We start from the raw sequence: 22558 nt of genomic DNA, 5'->3' as shown, positions 1-22558 counted from the left end.
AACAGTTTGTAATTCAGAGCGCCTCTTGTGTTATATGTAAACAGAATGACGTCAGCGAAAGGGCTGCCTAGCACGTGGTCTCATTCAGAGAATAATGGCTCGTGTGATCACGAGCCCAGTGAGTGGCCCTTGTTCTTCGGACATATCAGGATGTGCAGACTTGTGCAAGCATGTTACCTTTATCGCGCCACCCACCTATCCCATTGTTATTGAGGATTGAACCCTCCAGCAGGCATTGGTGTGTTGGCATTGGCAGGCCAGGTCATATAAGGCTTTTTGGATTGTCCTGGGACGAGGGAGGGGGGTGACGGTCAGCTGTTTGGATTTGTGTACCCAAATGTTCATTTCACATGACTTTGCCCCTGCTGGATGTTTCCTCCCTGTGCCCCACAGAGCTCTATGCCAGCAATTATGACAATGTTAGCCGACCATGCAGCCAGACAGCTGCTGGACTTTAACCAGAAACTGGATATCAACCTGCTGGATAATGTGGTCAACTGCCTGTACCATGGGGTCGGGCCACAGGTAAGGAAGACCATTTCACAAACCGGTGAAATATAGTACCAAATGTAAGTATATGTGTGTGTGTATATGTATATATATATATATATATGTATATATATGTATGTATATATATATTTATATGTATATGTATATAGATAGATAGATAGATAGATATGTGTATACAGTATGTATGTGTGTGTGTATATATATATATTAGGCATGTGCCGGTATCACATTTTCATGCTGCGATTAATTGAGTGAGCTTTTATCACGGTATACGGTATTATCACGATATTTTAATTGCACATGAGAAACAGATGGATTGGGGGTGGTGTAAAAATAAATAAAACTTGCATCACAAGGTGTAATTGTGATTGTCAAAACATTTGGTAACTAAACAGAATTTTATTAAGTTTAGTGACAACATGTTACAATGATTACATGGTACAATGACTGGTAGGCTACTGTTTCTATTGCTTAACACAAATTTAACGATTTCAATTCAATACTTGGGATTTGATTTAAATCTTGATTCAATATTGACTAATTTTGGATAAATATTAGGAAGGCTACAGTAGATAGCCCACATGTTATTTTTTTCTCATGAAAAAAATATATATCTCACAAAATGCTATGTAACCATATAGAGCCCTATCAGCTGGTATTATTAAAGGTTACAAATAACTAATTAAATCAAATATAATGTGGTTTTCATTATAATAACAATTATGTAATGGCACAAGTAAAAATATAATAAATATGTAAAAAAGTGCAGTGCACATATTCAGCAAAATACTCCTCTTTATCTATATGTTTTAGTCATTTAACATGCTGCTGGTCATTAAATGGTTTAAATGTAACGTTCTGTGACACAATTGTTCTCCTGTTTCATATCAAAAGTAACCTGCTCTGTCTTGTTTGACGGTCTTCGTGTCCTCTTTGCTCCGCGATTTTTCTCTGCGTGAGAAAACGGATGTGTGGCGTGAGCGTGTGAGGAGTCTCGCGCTGAATGCGTCGAGTTGGCAGCTCTGCTTTTAGAAGCGGAATGATCCGGATAGTTCGGCGGCGGCCGTAGACTGTATGCGGAGGCGTTCCTCCTTCCACCATTAAGTGCGCAACGGCCGCATGCTTATACACGTGGCGATTGTTTACATCAGAGTGCGCACGTGTTTCGCGCAGCATATATGCAGTGTTTGTTTAAGCGGTTGATGGAAAATAAGCTATAATGCGCGTTCTAAAAATCTAAATTCGGATTATAATTTTTCGCGGTATTTTGAAGTGCCCGCGATAACAATATCGTGCATATTCATTACCGCGATTTATCGCATTACCGAATACCGGCACATGCCTAATATATATATATATATATATATATATATATATATATATATATATATATATATATATATATATATATTGTGTGTGTGTGTAAGAAATAAACTGCACTAGATGCATTGAAATATTATTCTTTTGAACTTTCTATTTATCAAAGAGTCCTGAAAAAAACTATCACAGTTTCTGCAAAATATTAAGCAACACAATGGTTTTAAGCATTTTATAATAATAAGAAATGTTTCTTGAGCAGCAAATCAGTATATTAGAATGATTTCTGAAGTACCATGTAGCGTTGAAGACTGCAGTAATAATGCTGAAAATGTAACCTTGCCATCACAGGAATAAATTACATTTTCAACATGTTAAAATAAAAAACAGTTATATTAAATTTAGGGCTGTCAAGTGGTAAAAAATTTTAATCCAATTAATTACATGATGTGCCGATTAATAAATCTAATTAATCGTACAAAAAATTACCCCCAAAAGATAATTTAAAGTCATTATTGTGTTCAATGACAAAAGCATCAAATAGACATTACAAAAAGTAGCTTCAGAATGAAATATTTTATTTATTACTTTTAGGCTACAACGGCCATGATCTTTTTTTTTTTTCAGGAGCTGCATCTGAATTGGTATTTAAATATATTTTAGAGATGGGCATTTTGTGCAACTCCTAATATACACTCAAGTCAGCAAATGGTTATCGTGTTTATATTGTTTACATGTTCATGTTTGAGAAACAAAAAGAATATCCACATGCTCGGGTGAAAGTTGGCACCGCAGTCTGATAACAAAAAAGCCGAAATAACGAAAATGCACTCCGCCGACAGACGTTGCAGGGACAGATAATCGTGTGCTATGCAAAGTTTCTTACAGCGCTTTGTGTTTTCTGTTCTTAAACCTGTCTACCTTGATAAAGGGAGCATATGTCTCACGATCATTTTGCTATCAAGTTATCTTCTCGGTTCACTCGGGGGTACAGCTGCGCTTACCTGCAGTTGTGAATGCAGTGACAGACAGCTGTCTTTCCTCATTCGACTGGTGTTTGGATTTCATGTGGTCGGGGTGGGGGTGGGGGGTGGGGGGTGGGGCGTGGGGCGTGGGGCGTGGGAGGGGTGTTAATTTTGTTAAAGAATTTTTCCATAAATAATTAATTAAATCGACATACCTATTTTTGTGCCTTTTTTTTTTTTATCAAATAAATGCAGCCTTTCTGAAGTTGTCTTTCAATAAAATAAAATAAAATATATATGTGTGTATAAATACACATTAGTGTATGCACTGACATCATTAAATATTGGCCACAGTTTTGTTGTTTTATAGTGTAAGTTAAGACAAATGTTTCTCTATTTCAGCAAAGAATGGCCCAGGAGGTGCTGACTCATTTGAAGGAGCACCCAGACGCGTGGACACGAGTTGACACCATTCTAGAGTTCTCTCAGAATATGAACACCAAAGTAAGCCAAGTCCCAACTTACTCTGGTGGAGGGTCATGGTTTCTATACTTTGAGGAAGATCTGATCTCTTATCACATATTATACAGGAACACAATTTGGTTTTATTTTCCTTCAAATCAGAAAGATTGCCTTAAATCAGCAAATACCCATTTTCTTAAGTGCATTGGGGTTGCTTAGCGTCATGTCAGAAACAGATTCCTCTGTACACATGTGAGATCACATTTTCCTACACCTCTCCTCACAGTCCTGTCTTGGTCAAGCAAAGTCAGAGTTAAAGTTGGAGTGTGAGGATCCTCTGTTGACAGTGAAATACCTCAGTACCTTCATCTGTACAGCAGCCAGAGGTGTGTTAATGACTGACTGTTTGAGGTCAGGATATATAAAGCACCTGATCCATGTGATCCAAGTTCTGAGCCATGGATTTTTATTTTAATATTGATGAGGAAAGCAGAGGATCCATGTAGTGTAGAATTTCTGGAAGCCTGAAACAGAATTTCTGCTCTGATAAACTACACACTCCCAGAGTTCATAACATTTGTTCACTTTGTAGTGCGTAGACTGAATGTAAATCATTTAGTAATTTGTGAATAGTGTAGTATTTGGGATGAATTGTCTTCCTCAGTGTGTTAATAGACTTCCTCAAAGTACTGCTGACCCAGTTTGCCGTCTGCTTGCCTTTTAAGATTGCTCTTAACACTCTGGTCATTACTAATGTTTGAGTTGATTTATCAACAGTATCTGTAATATCAAAATGATAATGGTCCAAAAGTGAGGGCTCTAGAAGAACAGACAGGAAAAAATGCAGAGCAGGTAAATTCTTTGAATTTGTCTAAATTCATCAAGCAAAATACAGACAGAGCGCATTTAATGTGCTTTTTGAACATTTGGCTTTTTGCTTAATTTATTTACAGCCTTGAAAAAGCAAACAAAAGACAATTAATTGAAGTTGTTCATATTTGATATTAATCACAATGTTCCATTATGTTGATTGCTTGTAATAGGACGAAAAGGGGTGTGTCTTCCTGTGCACCTTGACACAGCTAGGCTTTGGCGGCAGGCCTCCACAAGGTCTACCTTTTCATTCCCTTACTCTCAATTCTGCTGTGCCTCCATTCACACTGCACATGCCTCATATGGAGCTGAGAGACGGCAGGGAGATAGGCAGGCAGTTTACCCCATTTTGTTTTTACCCCAGTCATGGATGGTAACAGTTATTTCCACTGTAGGGATCATCAGTGTCTCTGTGTGCTGTGGTTCCTCTTTTCTCCCCAAGCATTTGTGACCCGTGCTGGCAAGATGTGTCGGAATGCGCACAAGCTAATTACGAGCTACAGGCAAAACAAGTGAAATGTTGAATTTGAGGTTTTCACAAAAATTAGTTCATTAAGCCCTCGTCTAGCGATTCCAATGCCCCAAATAGTAATAAAGCATCTAGAATTATCTTTATTTGTACGTTTTATGAGAGGCTACCTTTCTAAATCATGAAAAAATTCAGTTTTTCTCTGCTCGCTTCTCAGCGATTTCTGCTTCTCAAGTTTGGTATCGTTGTAAAGCGCAGCATTCCAACTTTGAGCATATTCATAGCAAATCTCAGTGGCAAGAGTCTGAACCAATGAAATGTGATTTTCAAACTCATGCTGATGTAAACAAAACTATCTTACTCTCGCTGACTGACACATCCGAAGCATGCGCAAAAAGACGCTTGATCCCGATATACACATATACAGAGAATTAAAGTATTTAAAAATTATTGCCGTGTATTCACGCAAAAATCTGTTGTGTCTTAAATTAACATTTGGTTACCTGTTGGGGAAAAACATCTGATGTGTAACATTACATTAGATCCGTGCATTACAGTAGGTCTTAATATATAGGCTGTCTGTCTCATCAATGTTAATCAAACAATTGTGGTATCATGGGAAAAAAAAGTTTAATATATATTTTTCCTATAGATATGGGTTTTAACTTGGTGTGTGCCAAATTTGGTGTTATTACCAGGGATGTTAAGGTGTGATTGCTAGGGGAATTTGTTTTGGAACCTTCAGAAAATTAGATTTTTCTCAAAATTGACTTTATCGACTTAACCAATAGGTGTAGCTCAATAAATGTTTTGTCTGATTCCAACAAATCATATATCATTTAAAAAAAAGAAAAGTGTATAGAGAATGTAAAAATAACAATAACAATTGTTTTTATTATTTGCTCATTGTGACTCATTTTGCCAGCACTGATCACATTTCTCCTGTACCCTATTTTGTTTCTCCTCTTGATCATGCACCAAGAAATATAGCAACATCACATGTGAACAATAAAGACTTTGCGTGCTGTTGCAATGTTTTTTGGCCTTGCCCTTTTTGTTTTTTTTATATTTCTTTTTAAACCTCTTAAAAAATAAAGGTGAAAAGATCCTGGTGATTTGAGGAAGCGAAATCTGTCTGTATGCAAGTAACCTACCTCTCCAGGCCTCACCTTTAATACCCTCACATAGTGTATGATCTGTATTCCCTGTTTTGCTTTAACACATTTCCTTTTTGCGTCATGTTTTTCCTCTTTCCTCATTAATCCCTACAGTCGAAATGCTGATGATCCAAATAACACTAATGATCATGACAAGGACACTAATGCACCATGAATACCCTCTTAAAAGCAGCATGGTGGCAGTCTTAAGGCAGTCTATAGACCCAAACCTGTGGCTTGTCTTGCTGTTCCTGAGACCCACACCAGTTATTGGTGGAAACATTAGTGTCACTTTAAAACAGAAAGGGGTTTGGTTTTTAGTTCGCCAATGGGAAAACGTATCTATGATGATTAAAGCCTTGTGAGTGGCCATTGACTCATAAAAAATCCTTCGGTTCTTTTTAGTTTTTTGACACAGATGTTGCGTCGCTCCCCCAAGCTGCTTGCTTTGTTGTGGCCGAGTACGGAATCAAACCATTAGCTTTTTGCTATTAACGTAACGTCTCCTTTCCTGTCTTTCACATTCTGGTGTGACATGGCCAGAAACAGCAAAACTTCTACAGAATCTCATGCAAACATTGTATAGTTTTTATGGGGGATTATGGACTTTTTTTTTTGTGTTCTCTTTTTGAGTTTGTAATAACAATTCTCACTGAAGTCAAATCTGCATGATGTTTTTTTCAATCTGAATCCATTTGAAACAAACCAAAGAATGTGTGAAAATATATTAGGCAGTCAAAGTTAAGAGCAATTTTTTTGTTTTCCTTGTTTAACGGTACAGCTCTGGCAGATTGGCTGGTTAAAACTTGGATCCTTAAATCTTGATTTGTTCTCTTGGCATTACAGTACTATGCTCTGCAGATTCTGGAAACAGTTATTAAAACAAGATGGAAGATTCTGCCCAGAAACCAATGTGAAGGTAGGTCTGACTCACAAGAATTCCCCTTACCACTTTGAGATAAACGAGTAATTCATAGCTCAGTCTAAATCAATTCTTAAGTCATAAGCAGCTCAAAGGCTGGATTTGGACAAGCAGTGAAGGGATCATTGAAACATAGAAGTAAACATTTCACTCTGTGACAGACTTGACTCTACAAAACGTTTTTAGCAGGCCAACACATTCATTAGTCAAGTGAGTGATTGCCAAGTTGAGCTGAATTCCCCTTTTAAAAATGCATGGAAGGTTGTCTGCTCAGCTTAGTGTTCATTTGTTTCCAAAAAGACTAGAATCTGCTCTGTTAAAGATAAAATTAAATGAAAAACATGACGTAAGCACCTATAATTGATAAATAAAGCATCACTTAGAAACTTTCATAGTTCAACCAAAAATGTACATTCTGTCATTTACTCACCCTCAAGTTGTTCCAAAATGAATTTCTTTCTTCTGCTGAACACTTTTCCCCCCATACTTCAATGGTGTGAAGTCAATGGTGTCCATCAACTGTTTGGTTACCCATATTCTTCAAAATATCTTTTGTGTTCAGCAGAAGAAAGAAATTCATACAGGTTTGGAATAACTTGAGGGTGAGTAAAAATTTAGTTAGTTAGAAGTATGATTTAGCAGATGATCAGACAGTAACAAGACTTCTGAGAAGAGCTGCTTCCATCCATATGGAGAGCTCATGGGGGAATGTGCTGTCTTACTGTATGCATTGACGCTCTTCACTGCTCTGCTTTATTTCAGGCATCAAAAAGTATGTTGTGGGGCTCATTATCAAGACATCATCAGATGCAGCCAATGTTGAGGTCAGTGAATGTCCACTTATTTTGTTTACTGTCTTCCCGTGGTTGATGTCTATTTTATTCTATGCTCTGCCTCCTTTCAGAAAGAAAAGGTGTACATTGGAAAACTCAACATGATATTAGTACAGGTGAGTTTTGTTTGACTACTTTTTCTTAGTGCACATTAGAGGGATTCATAGCCATTCATAATGATGATGTGGGGGCATATATTTGGTGAGTGCAATAAAAATGTCTGTTACGCTTCATGTTACTTGATGTGTTTGTGTTTAGATCCTGAAGCAGGAGTGGCCAAAACACTGGCCCACATTTATCAGTGACATTGTTGGTGCGAGCCGCACCAGTGAGAGCCTTTGCCAGAACAACATGATCATTCTGAAACTCCTCAGTGAAGAGGTGTTTGACTTCTCCAGTGGCCAGATGACACAAGTGAAAGCCAAACACCTGAAGGACAGGTGAGACCGCATTTAAAGAGAATAACTGTCATATTTTATGATTTATTATTAAATAGGGGTAACCCCGAGGTTATGAAACGAGGATCATGCCATTTTGGCTAAATTGGGGGCGCTCAATGTCTGATTTCACATCTAGCTACCGGTTTTCTGCCAATAAGTTAATATATACTGCCTATTATGATAATGCTGTAAATAAAAATGTGAAAAGAAAGAAGCTTTTAATAAATATTTTTAATGTGCGTGAATAAATAACCACCCCTGTGAGAGATTTAAGTTTCACTTTCCATGATCCGTGACCGACAGAGGAGCATCTTGGCGGCAGGGATTTAAATCTTTAACAATATCTGGGATAAGAAAATCTAAAGTGTGGATGCACACCGTCAGAAAGGATATTCTCCAAGGCTGGATTTAGCATCATGAAAACCATGATCGTACTTCTGCCGGCCAACATTAACAAGTTGTTTTTCCTCAGGACATTCTAAAACGCTTAACGTGAAAAACGCTTAAAGGGCACTTTAACGTGGCTTAATGTATTTTAAGACAGTGATGTTAAAAGACCAAACTCAGTAAAGACCATACTAAGGATAGCCTACTATGTACAGAAAAGCAGATGAGCGCAGAATATGAACGCAACGCGTTTAACTACATGGTAAGTGTTTTCTATGAGAGGAAAATGCTTAACGTGTAATTGAACGCGTTGCGTTCATATTCTGGGCTTATCTGCTTTTCTGTAGGCTATATAGTATGCTTTATTAATAAGGTGTGTACAGAATTTGATCTTTTAATATAAATAATATATAATATATTAAGCCGTTAAGCATTTTTTCACGCACACATTTGGAAAGACTCAAACGGACACAGACTATTTATTTTTTTTTTTTCATCAGGTAGGGTATAAGTGATTTCAAAATATTTCAGCTGGTTCTAATATGATTTTTTTGGATGCTGTGATCATGTTTAGCTAAAAAGACTGCCACTCCAGTTTAGCGTTTATTGTTGTCTCTGCAGTTTAAAAGACAAAGTTGATAATTCTGGCTATACTTTCGTTATTTTAATAATTTCTTTATTTTAATTTTATTTATTGATCACTCAGGGTTATCTAATTTAACTATTTGTGGCTTGTTTTGAATATATGTTCCCCTGCAGTTTAGGCATTTTGCACACATTTGTTCTGCACCTTGTGACTTGATTCTGACGTATTTCATTTTGTATTTTTATTTATTAGAAAGGTGTATTCTGTTCTAATTTAATTCTGTAAATTAATTGTTGATTATTTTTTGGTGCATCAATGTTGTGCTGTACTTCGAGTGTAAGTGTACTTAGACTTACAATTTAGCTGATTTAATTTGATTTGCCAACATGTGAAATGCAAATCCTGTCTGCAGTGTGGCCTTTCATCAGTTATTTATATTATTTCTTAGTTTTATTGATCCAAAATGTTTTTATACATTTTCTTCTATATATTTGTGTGATGTTCTGTACATCATGGCTTTAAAATGTTTAAAATCCTTAGTCGGGGACACCCCTATTATTAAATGAGGTCATATTCACATTACTTCTTGTTCTTGTTAATTAATCTGTATTGTTTTGTGATCCATCTGCAGCATGTGCAATGAGTTCTCTCAGATATTCCAGTTGTGCCAGTTTGTGATGGTATGTATTGTTTTCATATTGTTTTTCTCTCATACAAAAAAAGTTTGTGAAAGTATATGCAGACTTTCTCTAAATCATTTAAACACTCTTAATTCTTTTTCAGCTTTTCTAGTTAATTATTAAATTATGAACTAACAGTCTTTTTAATTTGTGATGTGGCAACATAATTCTCATAAACCTCAAAATAAATCTCTGATTTTAATGTCACTGGAATACATTTTAAAATTGAACCATAAGTTTGATTTGCATTAGGGATGTCCCAATACCACTTTTTCACTTCCGATACTGATACCGATGCCGCAGCTTTGGCTATTTGCCGATACTGATATCAATCCGATATTTTTATTAATAATAAATTATATGGAAGCACTTTGCTCAATTAGCCACCTAAAAACATCTCACTCAAATGGAGAACAAATACTTCTCCAGTATATAGTCCACAACAACAGTTGATTATGAAAGATTGCCACCCTTTATTCAAACACTACAAAGAAAAAAAGAAAAAATACAGGTATTACACACACACACACCCACACCAAATTCCATACAGAGGTATGAAGGATTTGTTTCTCTCTCTCTCTCACACATTTATTTTATGTCATTAAAGTCTTTAATTGTTCGCCGGTTCCCGCCTCCTCCTTCCCATAACAACGAACTGCGTTACACTGGTGCAGAAACCCGGGAAGGAAGAAGGAGGCGGGAACCGGCGAACATTTAAAGATTTAAATGACATAAAATAAATAAACAACAAAACGAAAGTAAAAGACAGCAGCCCCTCACGGACGACTGCTGTCACATAATAAAACATAAAAAACCACAACATAACTCCAGGCCTGTCCTCTCTCGCTCTTCACTGTCATTGCTCCTCCTTTATGCTTCCGCTCCTCCGACTCCGTGAGAGATACGAGACCGGTGCGTTGCGCAGGTGTCGCTCATCAGTAATCACGCCACCGGCCTCGTTCCACTTTCTCACGGCCCTCGGCCTCGTCCTGCTCGCCACACTAATATTCAAGCATTTAGGCGATGGTTTAAGCTAGATTTTCCCATGGTTTGTGTTGGATAGGTATCGGATCATATCTTTTTTCACCCCTCCGATCTCCGATCTAGCGTTCTCGGCCAGTATCGGCATGATACCGATGACGTGGATCGGATCGGGACATCCCTAATTTGCATATGCATAAAACCCATGTTAATGGCTTAGAAAATTTATTGGCTTGAAAATTGTTTTATTGTTTTCTACAATTTTTAGGAAAATTCCCAGAATGCCCCACTTGTGCATGCTACCTTGGAGACTCTGCTAAGGTTTCTCAACTGGATTCCCTTGGGCTATATCTTTGAAACTAAACTCATCAGTACTCTGGTGTACAAGGTAACATATCTAAAGGTTTTATTACTCTTGCACACTTTGTGAAGAACTAGGAATATAGTTGTTTGATAGATGACTTCATTTTTACCTTTACTTATAAGTAACTCATATAAACCAACACTCATTCATCCTTTTATTTAAAAAACAAAACAATATTGGGCTGCAGCATGCTTCAATTGACCAATCAGAATTAAGTGTTCCAGACAATAGTGTAATAACTATATTAATAGTGTATGTATTTTGTTGTTGTACAGTTAAATAGATTCATGCAAAGATCATGAAAACAACTACAATTTCACACCTACAAGCAGTGGTCTTTGAGGTAATTGTTAACCCCTCTTCTCTATTGGGTTGATTTGTAGTTTTTAAACGTGCCGATGTTTCGCAATGTGACACTGAAGTGCTTGACTGAAATAGCAGGAGTCAGTGTCAGCCAGTACGAAGAGCAGTTTGTCAGTCTCTTCACTCTGACCATGATGCAGCTCAAACAGGTAACCTCCTCTCTGGTTTAAATCAAAGTAAAATTCCCATTTTACAAGATAACAAGGTTGGTCTTGGGCTAGTCTGATGTTCTCTTTCTTACTTGTGTGTTGAAGATGCTTCCACTGAACACCAACATCCGGCTGGCGTATGCAAACGGTAAAGATGATGAGCAAAACTTTATTCAGAACCTCAGCCTGTTCCTCTGCACCTTCCTTAAAGAGCACGGACAGCTGATAGAAAAGAGATTGAACATCAGAGAGACGCTTATGGAGGTATGCACAGACTGAACTTGGTTATGGAGAATCAACATCAGTCTCTTTGCTGATTAGATGCCATTGTGTTAAGACCCTGTTTGTTGTTCTGTTCAGGCTCTACATTACATGTTGCTGGTGTCAGAGGTGGAGGAGACAGAGATCTTTAAGATCTGTTTGGAGTACTGGAACCACCTTGCAGCTGAGCTATACAGAGAGAGTCCTTTCTCAACGTCCACTTCTCCCCTACTCTCAGGCAGCCAACACTTTGATGTACCGCCCCGCAGACAGCTCTACCTACCTGTGCTGTCTAAGGTTAGCTCACATACAAGAAATTCAAGATGAAAATTTAATTTTTAGGTACAAACAATAAGGGTTTTTGTGTTACTGTTTTGCAGGTGCGTTTGTTGATGGTGAGCCGCATGGCCAAGCCAGAGGAAGTACTGGTGGTGGAGAACGATCAGGGCGAGGTGGTTCGAGAATTCATGAAGGATACAGACTCCATCAACCTCTACAAGAACATGAGGGAGACGCTTGGTTAGTGATATGCTCCTTTGTACTATGAATGCAGATTTTTTTGCCCACTAATCTGTGTTTATTATAAGTGTCATCATATTTCTCTCTCTGCAGTCTATCTTACCCATCTGGATTATGCCGACACAGAGCGTATTATGACAGAAAAGCTTCATAATCAGGTGAACGGTACAGAGTGGTCCTGGAAGAACCTGAACACGCTATGCTGGGCTATTGGTTCCATCAGTGGAGCCATGCATGAAGAGGATGAGAAGCGGTTTCTCGTCACAGTCATAAAGGTACAGAAATCTTAAAATGCAAAGATGTAAAGTCTTGTAATGAAAAATAAGAACCATAACAATGTTCCCACGTCATCTACAGGACCTGCTGGGTCTATGTGAGCAGAAGAGAGGCAAGGATAACAAGGCCATCATTGCCTCCAACATCATGTACATTGTTGGCCAGTACCCACGGTTCCTACGTGCGCACTGGAAATTCCTGAAGACTGTTGTCAATAAATTGTTTGAGTTTATGCATGGTGAGTCGCAAATGCTTTGAGCCTTAGAATAGAATCAAAGATTTGCATCTGTATACAGCTGTGATATCTTTTGGTCTGATTTTTAAATAAAAGCAGCTTTGATGTCAGATTTGATTACACATATACTGCATTTCAGTAATTTATGGAGCATCTCGGTAATAATACATAAAGTTGAGCTTCTAATTTTAGCTTGATTAGAAAAACACGATTACATCAGTACTTTTACAGTTATATTTAACTATTTATTCTTCTCAGAAACCCATGATGGAGTTCAGGACATGGCGTGTGACACATTCATAAAGATAGCTCAGAAGTGCAGGAGGCATTTTGTGCAGGTGCAGGTGGGAGAGGTGATGCCCTTCATTGATGAGATCCTCAACAACATCAACACCATCATCTGTGACCTGCAGCCCCAGCAGGTATCAAATAACCCCATCTGTCTCAGTTGGGCTGCTCCATGTGTAACTGACACATTATGCTTTGGATAGGTTTAACATTTGAGGAGAAGTTCTTGCAGCTCTGCTGGATCTGAGCGACCATTTGTTGTTCGCAGGTGCATACATTTTACGAGGCTGTCGGCTATATGATTGGAGCACAGACCGACCAGGCTGTACAGGAACATCTAATAGAGAAGTACATGTTGTTGCCTAACCAGGTGTGGGACAGCATCATTCAGCAGGCAACCAAGGTGTGTGTTTTTTTTCTCAAACATCAAATTTTGTTCCATGAAACTTTTTTTAACAAATTTGTAAGACTGACCTTAAATTTATGGTGTTATCCTGCTATAGAATGTGGACATCCTGAAGGACCCGGAGACAGTGAAGCAGTTGGGCAGCATCCTGAAGACCAACGTCAGAGCGTGTAAAGCTGTGGGACACCCTTTTGTTATTCAGCTGGGTCGCATCTACCTGGACATGCTCAATGTATACAAGTGCCTCAGTGAAAACATCTCTGCTGCTATCCAGACCAACGGTGTGTTTTTCTTTAGACAATCAAATCTCTCTCTACTTTTCAGATTTTATCTTGTGTGTGCACGTGTTTAAGACAAGGAGTAAGTTTAATTCCAGAGTTACCATATTCATGTGTATATTTTTCCGTGTATATGTATCTCTGTTGGTTGTCTCAGAGTGACAGATCAGCATTAAACTGAAGTCAGTCTGATTACACAAACTCGCTCAGCTGGAAGACAAAAGGCTGTCACAGAGCTTAGCGCTGTGTTGTGTGTGTGTGTGTGTGTGTGTGTGTGTGTGTGTGTGTGTGTGTGTGTGTGTGTGTGTGTGTGAACAGCGGTCTATTACAGGGCTGTCTGAGCAGCTATATATAGCACTGTAGCTAGAACAGAATGAGTCAAGTTTAACTAAATAGTTGCCTAAAGAAAATTCTTACTATTGAGAAAGTCTGACTTTCTCTGAATACTATAATGTATGGCATAAACCGTATATAATAGACTTCACTCAAAAACCATAAGTGCTTTGTTTATGTCTGTTTATTTGCCTTGTTTTTTTTATAGGTGAGATGGTGACAAAGCAGCCTCTCATCAGGAGCATGCGCACGGTGAAGAGAGAGACTCTGAAGCTGATCTCAGGCTGGGTCAGCCGCTCCAATGACCCACAGATGGTGAGACACAAATCACAGCTTTTAGGTAGGGATGCACCGAGATGAAAATTCTGGGCCAAAACAGAAAATTATTTATTTATTATTTTAAATTAGCGCTTTTTTTATAATTGTATTAATATTAGACTTTTTAATGAAATTCAGTAATTTTAATGATACTGAATTTAAGAAATACAAGCCAATAAAAATAAAATAACCACACTTTTATTCAAAGTAAAATTGGATAGAAAATATATTAATATTAAATATCAATATATTATTCTTTATTCAGTTTTATGCAACAAAATCAGATTTAAAATATTTATTTTTTGACCAGTTCCCCAAATAATATATTGTTCTACAAAGCTGCTGTTATCGGAGCATGTGAGCAGAGCGTAGCGGGGAGCGGATCAGTGAACAAGAGGGTAGCGTCATTTTACCAGCATTGCCCAGCACGGCTATACCACACCATGATACTGCACAGTAGGGCTATTCCAAACAGAATTAAACTGTGACGTGGAGAAGCATAAGGGTGCATCGCTAGCGTTAGCATTAAAAAGCCCAGCTAAACTCAGAGATGATAGAATTATTCCTGCTCCCGCCACGGTGTACAGCACTGAAGTTTGAACTCATTTTGGCTACCACTATAAAGAAACTACAAAGGAGATCGACAAGAGTCATGTTGTTTGCAAAATAAGCCATGCTAAATACAATACTCGGGAAACACTGAATCTGAGAGCTCATTTAACAACCCATCCGCACTGCTGAGTACGGCGTTTCAATAGAATATGTAAATATGTGCTGCACGCTTTCCTCTCAATAACAAAATAAACAAAAATGACAGCGGTGGCAGCAGCAAGAAAGCATCTAATCATAGTGATGTTGATGTTTTCACAAGCTCTGCAATTCAGCACTCATGCTGAAGGCATGTTTAGTTATATAGCACTTTATACAATAGATTTCTTTAAAGCAAGCAGCATTACAGTAGTACATCATTTTAGTCATGGAGTGGACTATGCACTTTCTAGGGGCGTAACGGTACACAAAACTGACGGTTCGGTACGTACCTCGGTTTTGACGTCACGGTTCGGTCCAGCGCGGGGACAGAACTAAACATATAATTGCATATTTTTTTTTTATTAAACCGTGGGTTACTAAAAAATTGCAGCCGTTGGACGGGCCATGTTCGGTATGCCATGAGTATCCATGAGGTTTTTAAGGTAATTAAAACTACTACACTGTGAACCTATATACTGTGAATATAGGGAAAATAATAAAGTGCAGGTATAGATATATACCTAAAGAGTCACTTACTCTTACTATTTCCCCTTTACTTAGATTGCACAAAATAGTGATTAGTGATATAAATGCAAATACAGATTCCACTGTTTTGATTAAATAAAATAAAGTTTTGCTCAGGTGTTATGCATGTGGTGGTATCTTCTTTATGGCAGTTTTTCTAAAATCTTCCTAAAAAAAACACAAGAAATACAGTATCACAATATACCACCTTTCTTACAGTTTCGCAATATATCGTATCGTAACCCCTGTATCGGGATGCGTACCGTGTTGCCAGATTATTGGCGATACACAGCCCTACACCTGAGCGGAGCGTACGTGATTAGAGCGTATATTTTCAGCCGTTTGTCTCTTTCGGCCAAAAACTAAAAATGCCATTTTTGGCGGTCGAAATTGTGGCTCATCCCTACGTTTAGGCAAAGGGTCTGTACTTAAAATCAATCTGTGTAAATGTGTAGTTGAAATACTTTTGAGAAGTTTACCTACTCAATCTTAAACAGCAATCTCATCATTTTTCATTCTTACAATTACAATAAAAAAAAAGTATAAAATAAAAAGAACAAATATGACTGTAGCATTTTTTTTTTCTGCAATGTGATATATTAGACAAACCAAAATTTTAAATGTTATATATATACAGCACATTGTTACTTTAAACTGTCACAGCACATTTAAAGTTAACTGTTGACGACAAGAAATAAAAAAATTGTGACAGGATCTAAAATATGAACTTTCTCTTATGCATTCATCTAATTTTTAAACTAAAATCTTGATTTTTAGAGACGTTTTTCATCATGAGACTTTATTTGTCCAGCTCAAGGCTTTTCTGTGTCGTGCGTTTGATAGATCCAGTATTTCTGTCTCTGTGCAGATAATTCTGTTATACCTGCTTCAGGTCCGTCAGTTTGGACTTGTTCAGATTAGCGCTGTCCTTACACAACACACACTTATCCGCTCATCCTTTAAGCCTGTCTGCGCATGTGTTTATTGTTCATACTCTAGGTGGGGGAGAACTTTGTCCCTCCGCTGTTGGATGCTGTGCTCATTGATTACCAGCGCAATGTCCCAGCAGCAAGAGAACCGGAAGTGCTTAGTACCATGGCAACAATTGTAAACAAACTGGGTGGACACATTACTGGAGAGATCCCTCAGATATTTGATGCAGTGTTTGAGTGCACATTAAACATGATCAACAAAGTAAGCTGCCCTTATTTATCCATCAATATTGTGTGATAAAAATGTAATATTCTATTTTAAACCAGACTGCATTTTATTTTTCTGAAGAATCTTTTGAAATTTGTCTATTGTTTGGAATTGTGAAGTGCATAATATCCTTTATTTTTGTTTAGGATTTTGAAGAATACCCAGAACACCGGACGCATTTCTTCTATCTGCTGCAGGCGGTGAACTCTCACTGTTTCCCAGCATTCCTGGCTATCCCACCAGCCCAGTTTAAGCTTGTGCTTGACTCCATTATATGGGCTTTTAAACACACTATGAGAAACGTGGCAGACACTGGTGAGAAAACAGATGCACTCATCACAGCCAGATGTCAGATTTACCCTAATCATTTATCATAACATGCAATCAACAACTGTACATTGAAAAATGTCATGTAGGCCTTCAGATTCTCTACACGCTGCTGCAGAACGTGGCCCAGGAGGAGGCGGCAGCTCAGAGCTTCTATCAGACATACTTCTGTGACATCCTACAACACATCTTCTCTGTTGTCACGGATACATCACATACAGCCGGTCAGTACTGGCCACCCTCCCCTTTCTCTTGTTATTTATTTATTTATTTTTTGCCTGAACACTCTGTAACCATGTAGTAATCATGAGTGTTAAGGTTTTTCTAGAATAATCATTAAAATAGTGCAGGAATCATCAATTTAATGATTTAACAGTTCATATAAATTTCTATAAAAATATAAAATATAAAAAATCTTTAACTGCTCAGATATTTACTGATTTACATCCAGTGAAAATGAAAGTTATAGCCACGTTGTTTTTTATTTATATTATAAAATTAACATACTTTTTAGTGACATGATTACATCTATAAATGCCTCCGTTTGTTCAACCTCTGCATATTTGTCATCCAGGTTTGACCATGCACGCTTCTATTTTGGCGTACATGTTTAACCTTGTTGAGGAAGGAAAAATCAGTGCAACTCTGAACCCCACAAACCCAGTAAACAACCAAGGATTTATCCAGGAGTATGTGGCCAACTTGCTCAAATCAGCTTTCCCCCACTTACAAGAGTGAGTATCCTACAAACTAATGCTCCACAAGAACTTGCGCACTCCAAAGACTGCATCTGGAGATGCACTGCATGAAATGTCACTTTTACAATTACAGTAGCGTCATATCTTCAATATAAATGTCACATGGTTTGATATTTTGATGTGTAATGTAATGGATAGTGTGATGTTCCAAAACATTTAGGGCCATTGTATGTTCTTGGCAGGTGTTGTCTTAACATGTGGATTTATTAAAGAAATATGTAGATTGTTCTTTGCAATTGGTTAAATGTTACACAACATATCTCTTAGGTATAAGCTTGTTCTCGCTCAGTAGACAGCTTGCTCTGAGAATAATTAGTAACGTTTTTCTCACCAGCAGCAACAGTTTTTTTTTTAAATGCTTAGGACTATGTTTATGTCTAGTTTTATTAGTATTGCCTTTCTGACTGTATGTTTGTTTTCTTTTTCTTTGTAGTGCCCAGGTGAAAGTATTCGTGACTGGCCTGTTCAGTTTAAACCAAGACATCCCAGCATTTAAAGAACACTTGAGGGATTTCCTTGTACAGATCAAGGTGAGCTGCAAGCCGTTTATCCTACTGAGACAAGGACACTGAAAACCATAATAGTTAATTGCATAATAATGGTTATTGAAATATGTTCTCTTTGTAATAAGCAAATAAATCTGTTTTGAAATCAGTAGTAATAGTGCTTATGTGGATGAGAGTTCATGGATCGAGGAAATAGATATGTTGTGAGAGAAAGCGTGCTGTCCCTTTGACCTTTAAGGGATCGTGAAGTATGGTGTAACTGAATGGGTCATCTGGAGTGCACAGGGACAGAGACTGTGTGTGAGATGGAGAGAGGGTGATTATGGCAGAGATGACAGCATCCTGGCAGAGCAGTCTGTGCAAGCTGAACCCACTAATTGCTTACTCGTTTCTCTGTGTACCTGCAGGAGTTCGCAGGCGAGGACACCTCTGATCTGTTTCTGGAGGAGAGGGAGGCTTCGCTGCGCCAGGCGCAGGAGGAAAAACACAAGCTACAGATGTCTGTGCCTGGCATCCTCAACCCTCACGAAATACCAGAGGAGATGTGCGATTGAGTTTGCATGCAAACATGCAGCGCACACACTTCGCTGACTCCTAAACAAACTAAACACACAGCTAAAGCAGTGTTGTGGCTACTCTTCTGTGGGCCCCCTGTGTGTTTTCTCATAAGTGTGTGTGTGTGAGTACTTTAGGATCTTCCTGTGAGGAGGCGATTTCTGCACTTGGCTGTCTCTTGACCAAAACAATGCCAATATGTAAACAATACCGTCACCCAGTGGCCCTTTTTGCATAGTACGTGTTTCATACACACTTTTATGTATTACCTTTCCATTGTTAACTGCTTACGTTTGGTCACTGTAATCCAAACGATGCATGAAGTGTCACATCTGTACAATTAACTCGCTTGTGCTCGCTTTTTTTCATTGCCCCTCTCCCCTTCTATTTCCTCCTCATGTATTTGTTTATGTATATTATCATGTATAAAGACCAGAGTGCAGTTTGTTGTGTTTGCAGAGAGCTGTATGTGTTCTGGCAGCAGGTTGATGGTACCTAGTGTCAGTGTGTGGGACAATGAGCTGCGCACCTGATCCACCCAATGAGAATGTCAACGAATGTCTGTGATTGGTGAGTTTGCAGAGGTGCTGCGTGCTCATTGGCCGGCGTTTCGTGTGTTGGGAAGCCAGAAGTGGTTCGGGGACTAAAGTAGCTCTCAGCAGAATGTGAAGTAGATCGCTGAGTTGAACGGTCTGATAGATGCTGCTGTGGTTGTGAGTGGGACTTGGAAGTGGTGCTCCGTTTGCTTTTTCTACACGGGAGTGTTCAGCAGCCCTCTATGTGTTCATATCAGCATCACTGTAAAGCATCTTTACTACCATGGGAACACACAGATGTTTCGTCCTGTTTTGTTGTGGGTGTGCGAGCGTGCGTGCGTGCGTGTTGTCGCTAAGCCGACATCAGGTTTTTTGTTTTCCTCAATGAGGACGGTTGCTCCTTTTGTGAGCTTTCATTAAATTGAAGTTTAAAAAAAAGTGGTTGAAATATTTATGGGTTCTTGTAGGCTACACCTTTATAACTGCTCATGTTAACTCACTCAGAGACTGCTTTGGAGTTTTTCAAATTGTACTAATTTACATTGTTTACCATGCTGTAGTGCTGCAGGACACTACTTAGAGCAAAATAAATCTCAGTTTACATTTAATTTTGTATTTTTGCATTTTTCATTTTTATCTTTAAGTCCTGTCCAAATAAAACACAAGATTTGTATTCAGAGAAAAAGACGTAAATGCCAACATTCTCATTAGGAAGTAGAATGTACCAATCCAAATACTGATGATCAGTGGTGAATTTCCCATTTAATATGTGTTGCATTTGTTGTGAATCTTTTTGAACTGATTAAAGTTGGAAGAATTTTATAATTCTGTCTGATTTCTCTTGGGTTTGTTCTATCTTTTGGGTAAATTCATAGCTGGAGATATGAAGTACACTACAGGGATACTTCAAAAATGAAAATTGTAATTTATTTACCCTCATGTGCACTTTCTACAGAACACACAGAAACACTTTTTTTTTTTTTGTCTACAATTAGCCCCCTGCAATCTTCATAATATTGCTATTTATATATTATAATAGTGTTTAGTAATGTTTTGATCTAGCTTTCATTTTTATATTCTCAATTTAAGTTTAGGTTTTAATAATTGTATGTACTTTTGTAATTTGTGTTAGTTTTTTATGGCTTTAAATTATTTTAGTCATTTTAGTAGTCAACTTCACTTAACTTCAACTTGAATATTTCAGTTAGATGCTATAGGAAACATTTCTAATTTTGTTTTAAGTTTTGCATCTAATATTTATTTTATTTCAGTTTTTTTATGATCAAAAGCTATTTTTAATAGTTTTAGTTAACAACAACACTGTTTTACAGAAGAAAGAATGTCAAACTTGTTTGGAATGACACAAGGGTGAGTAAATAACAGAATTTTTGAGTGAACTATCCCTATGGGCCCAACACCTCCCAACCTCCTCGGGAGAGTTACCTCACATTTCCAAACCCTACCCGGCCTCCACCTGCTCGGATCTAGCAGCTGAGATCCATTTCCTCACTAATGCTTCTCCTAGGCTGTGGTTTAAATTAACCTCGTCTTCCACTGAATTCTATCAGTATCCTGCTGTTTGAACAGATCTCGAGAGCGATGTGACTGACACGGAAGAACAGTGTTGAGTTTCTCCTCTGGTGCAGTTTCCTTGAATCGTTCTACTCTAATATGCACAACCCAAGAATCGCATCTCGTTTTGTGTTCTCACGAGTGATGTGTATGCAGACGCAGGCCTCATTTGACATGCCATGACAGTTGTTTGAATGCATCACTGCTGTTTGTTTTTGCCTGTGCCACGTCCCGCACAGCTCTGGAGATATGATTCAACCAAGTCTCTGGAGTTCTCAGGGAATGTGTTTGGGACTAAAACTTTCAGAAAACACTCAAGTGAAGTTCTGAAGCCCTTGGGATTCCTCTGAAGTTCTAGAACTCTGACAATTCTAGAACTTGGGTTGGAAGTTTTTTAACTGGCTCTGTGATGTATTATAATTACTAATCTATATCCTGTGAGCTTGTGTGACATGTTAGTTGCCTGCAATAAAAATCACTATACCAAGGAAAGATGAGCTCTCTCCTCCTGACCCACTTTGAAACTGGAATCCGGTCTTGGGGGGGTTCCAGTACGACTTCTTCCAGAAATGCTGTTCAGAGGTCAATCCAGTCCACAACCCCTACTCATTTAAACAGGCAGCTTAGTTTTTAAATCAAACCTGTTTAGCATTTTATTTCTGAAAGTATTTTAGTATTTAAAGTATGTAAAGTTCATTTTATACACACACATATATATATATACACTGCCCAGCCCCTAAAAAGTTGCTGGTTGGATTAAAATAGACATGCTTAAGAGTCTGTGATTGTATCTTTATTGCAGTGATTATTATGTTTCTAGCATGTTATATGTTTGGCAACAGTTCTTCTAATCCTAATTGATGGAGTGTGTAGCTTTTTATTTCTTAAACAACCATCTAGGAAGACACATCATGGCCATGTTCCAGGATGACAATGTCAAAGATTCATCAGGGGAATGGTTGGGAGGGAGCATGAAGAATCATTTTCACACATGATTTGAGTGCAGACCTTAAATGCATTGAATGTGCTGGAATAGTGCTTGACTCTTGCATTGTCAATACATATGGATGATTATATAATAATAATGTACTAAATTAGATTATGTAAAACATGCCCCATTGTGTGTGTGTGTGTGTGTGTGTGTGTGTGTGTGTGTGTGTGTGTGTGTGTGTGTGTGTGTGTGTGTGTGTGTGTGTGTGTGTGTGTGTGTGTGTGTGTGTGTGTGTGTGTGTGTGTGTGTGTGTGTGTGTGTGTGTGTGTGTGTGTGAGATCTTAAGCACATCTGCCGCACTATATTCAACGAGTGAAATGTATTTTGCTCCAAAAACAGATGCATAAAGAGGCATATGTTCTACATAATCTAATCTACATTATGATTACATAATCATACAAACTCTGAGGGAAGATGAATGATTCTTCCTGTGCAATGTGGGTCACAGCTTGAGAAATAAATCTGT

The 22558-nt window shown here is 38.1% G+C and overlaps 1 protein-coding gene across 3 annotated transcripts; it reads left to right on the top strand.

The window, feature by feature from the left end:
- The first annotated feature begins 229 nt into the window (after positions 1-229).
- On the top strand, positions 230-20354 carry xpo1b (exportin 1 b). Of its 3 annotated transcripts, XM_082143998.1 has the most exons (25): positions 3195-3296; positions 4032-4106; positions 4298-4364; positions 6600-6672; positions 7438-7499; positions 7580-7624; positions 7767-7948; positions 9553-9601; positions 10851-10970; positions 11330-11458; positions 11564-11722; positions 11819-12016; positions 12100-12238; positions 12332-12513; positions 12596-12752; positions 13008-13171; positions 13306-13440; positions 13541-13724; positions 14263-14369; positions 16647-16841; positions 16994-17162; positions 17264-17398; positions 17749-17908; positions 18366-18462; positions 18846-20354. In XM_082143998.1, the coding sequence occupies exons 6-25, from the start codon at positions 7610-7612 to the stop codon at positions 18990-18992; spliced, it is 2823 nt and encodes a 940-aa protein (XP_082000124.1). In that variant the 5' UTR covers positions 3195-3296; positions 4032-4106; positions 4298-4364; positions 6600-6672; positions 7438-7499; positions 7580-7609; the 3' UTR covers positions 18993-20354. The 3 variants fall into 3 exon arrangements, with proteins under 3 accessions (XP_082000122.1, XP_082000124.1, XP_082000123.1); XM_082143996.1 differs by lacking the exons at positions 4032-4106; positions 4298-4364 and adding an exon at positions 230-525; XM_082143997.1 differs by having other exon boundaries at positions 4032-4364.
- Positions 20355-22558: the final 2204 nt, after the last annotated feature.

The sequence above is a fragment of the Leuciscus leuciscus genome (genome assembly GCF_965113295.1).
Source record: "Leuciscus leuciscus genome assembly, chromosome: 17".
Lineage (NCBI taxonomy): Eukaryota > Metazoa > Chordata > Actinopteri > Cypriniformes > Leuciscidae > Leuciscus > Leuciscus leuciscus.
Note: the sequence above shows the minus strand (reverse complement) of the source record. Positions and strands in the feature narration are given on the sequence as shown.

Bases quoted from the DNA above. Each gene is read 5' to 3' on its own strand.
- xpo1b (XM_082143996.1), top strand. From the start codon at position 370: ATGTTTCCTCCCTGTGCCCCACAGAGCTCTATGCCAGCAATTATGACA. The intron at 13,441-13,540 runs GTGTGTGTTTTT...ATCCTGCTATAG, and splicing joins TCATTCAGCAGGCAACCAAG to AATGTGGACATCCTGAAGGA. The intron at 17,909-18,365 runs GTGAGTATCCTA...TTTTCTTTGTAG, and splicing joins GCTTTCCCCCACTTACAAGA to TGCCCAGGTGAAAGTATTCG.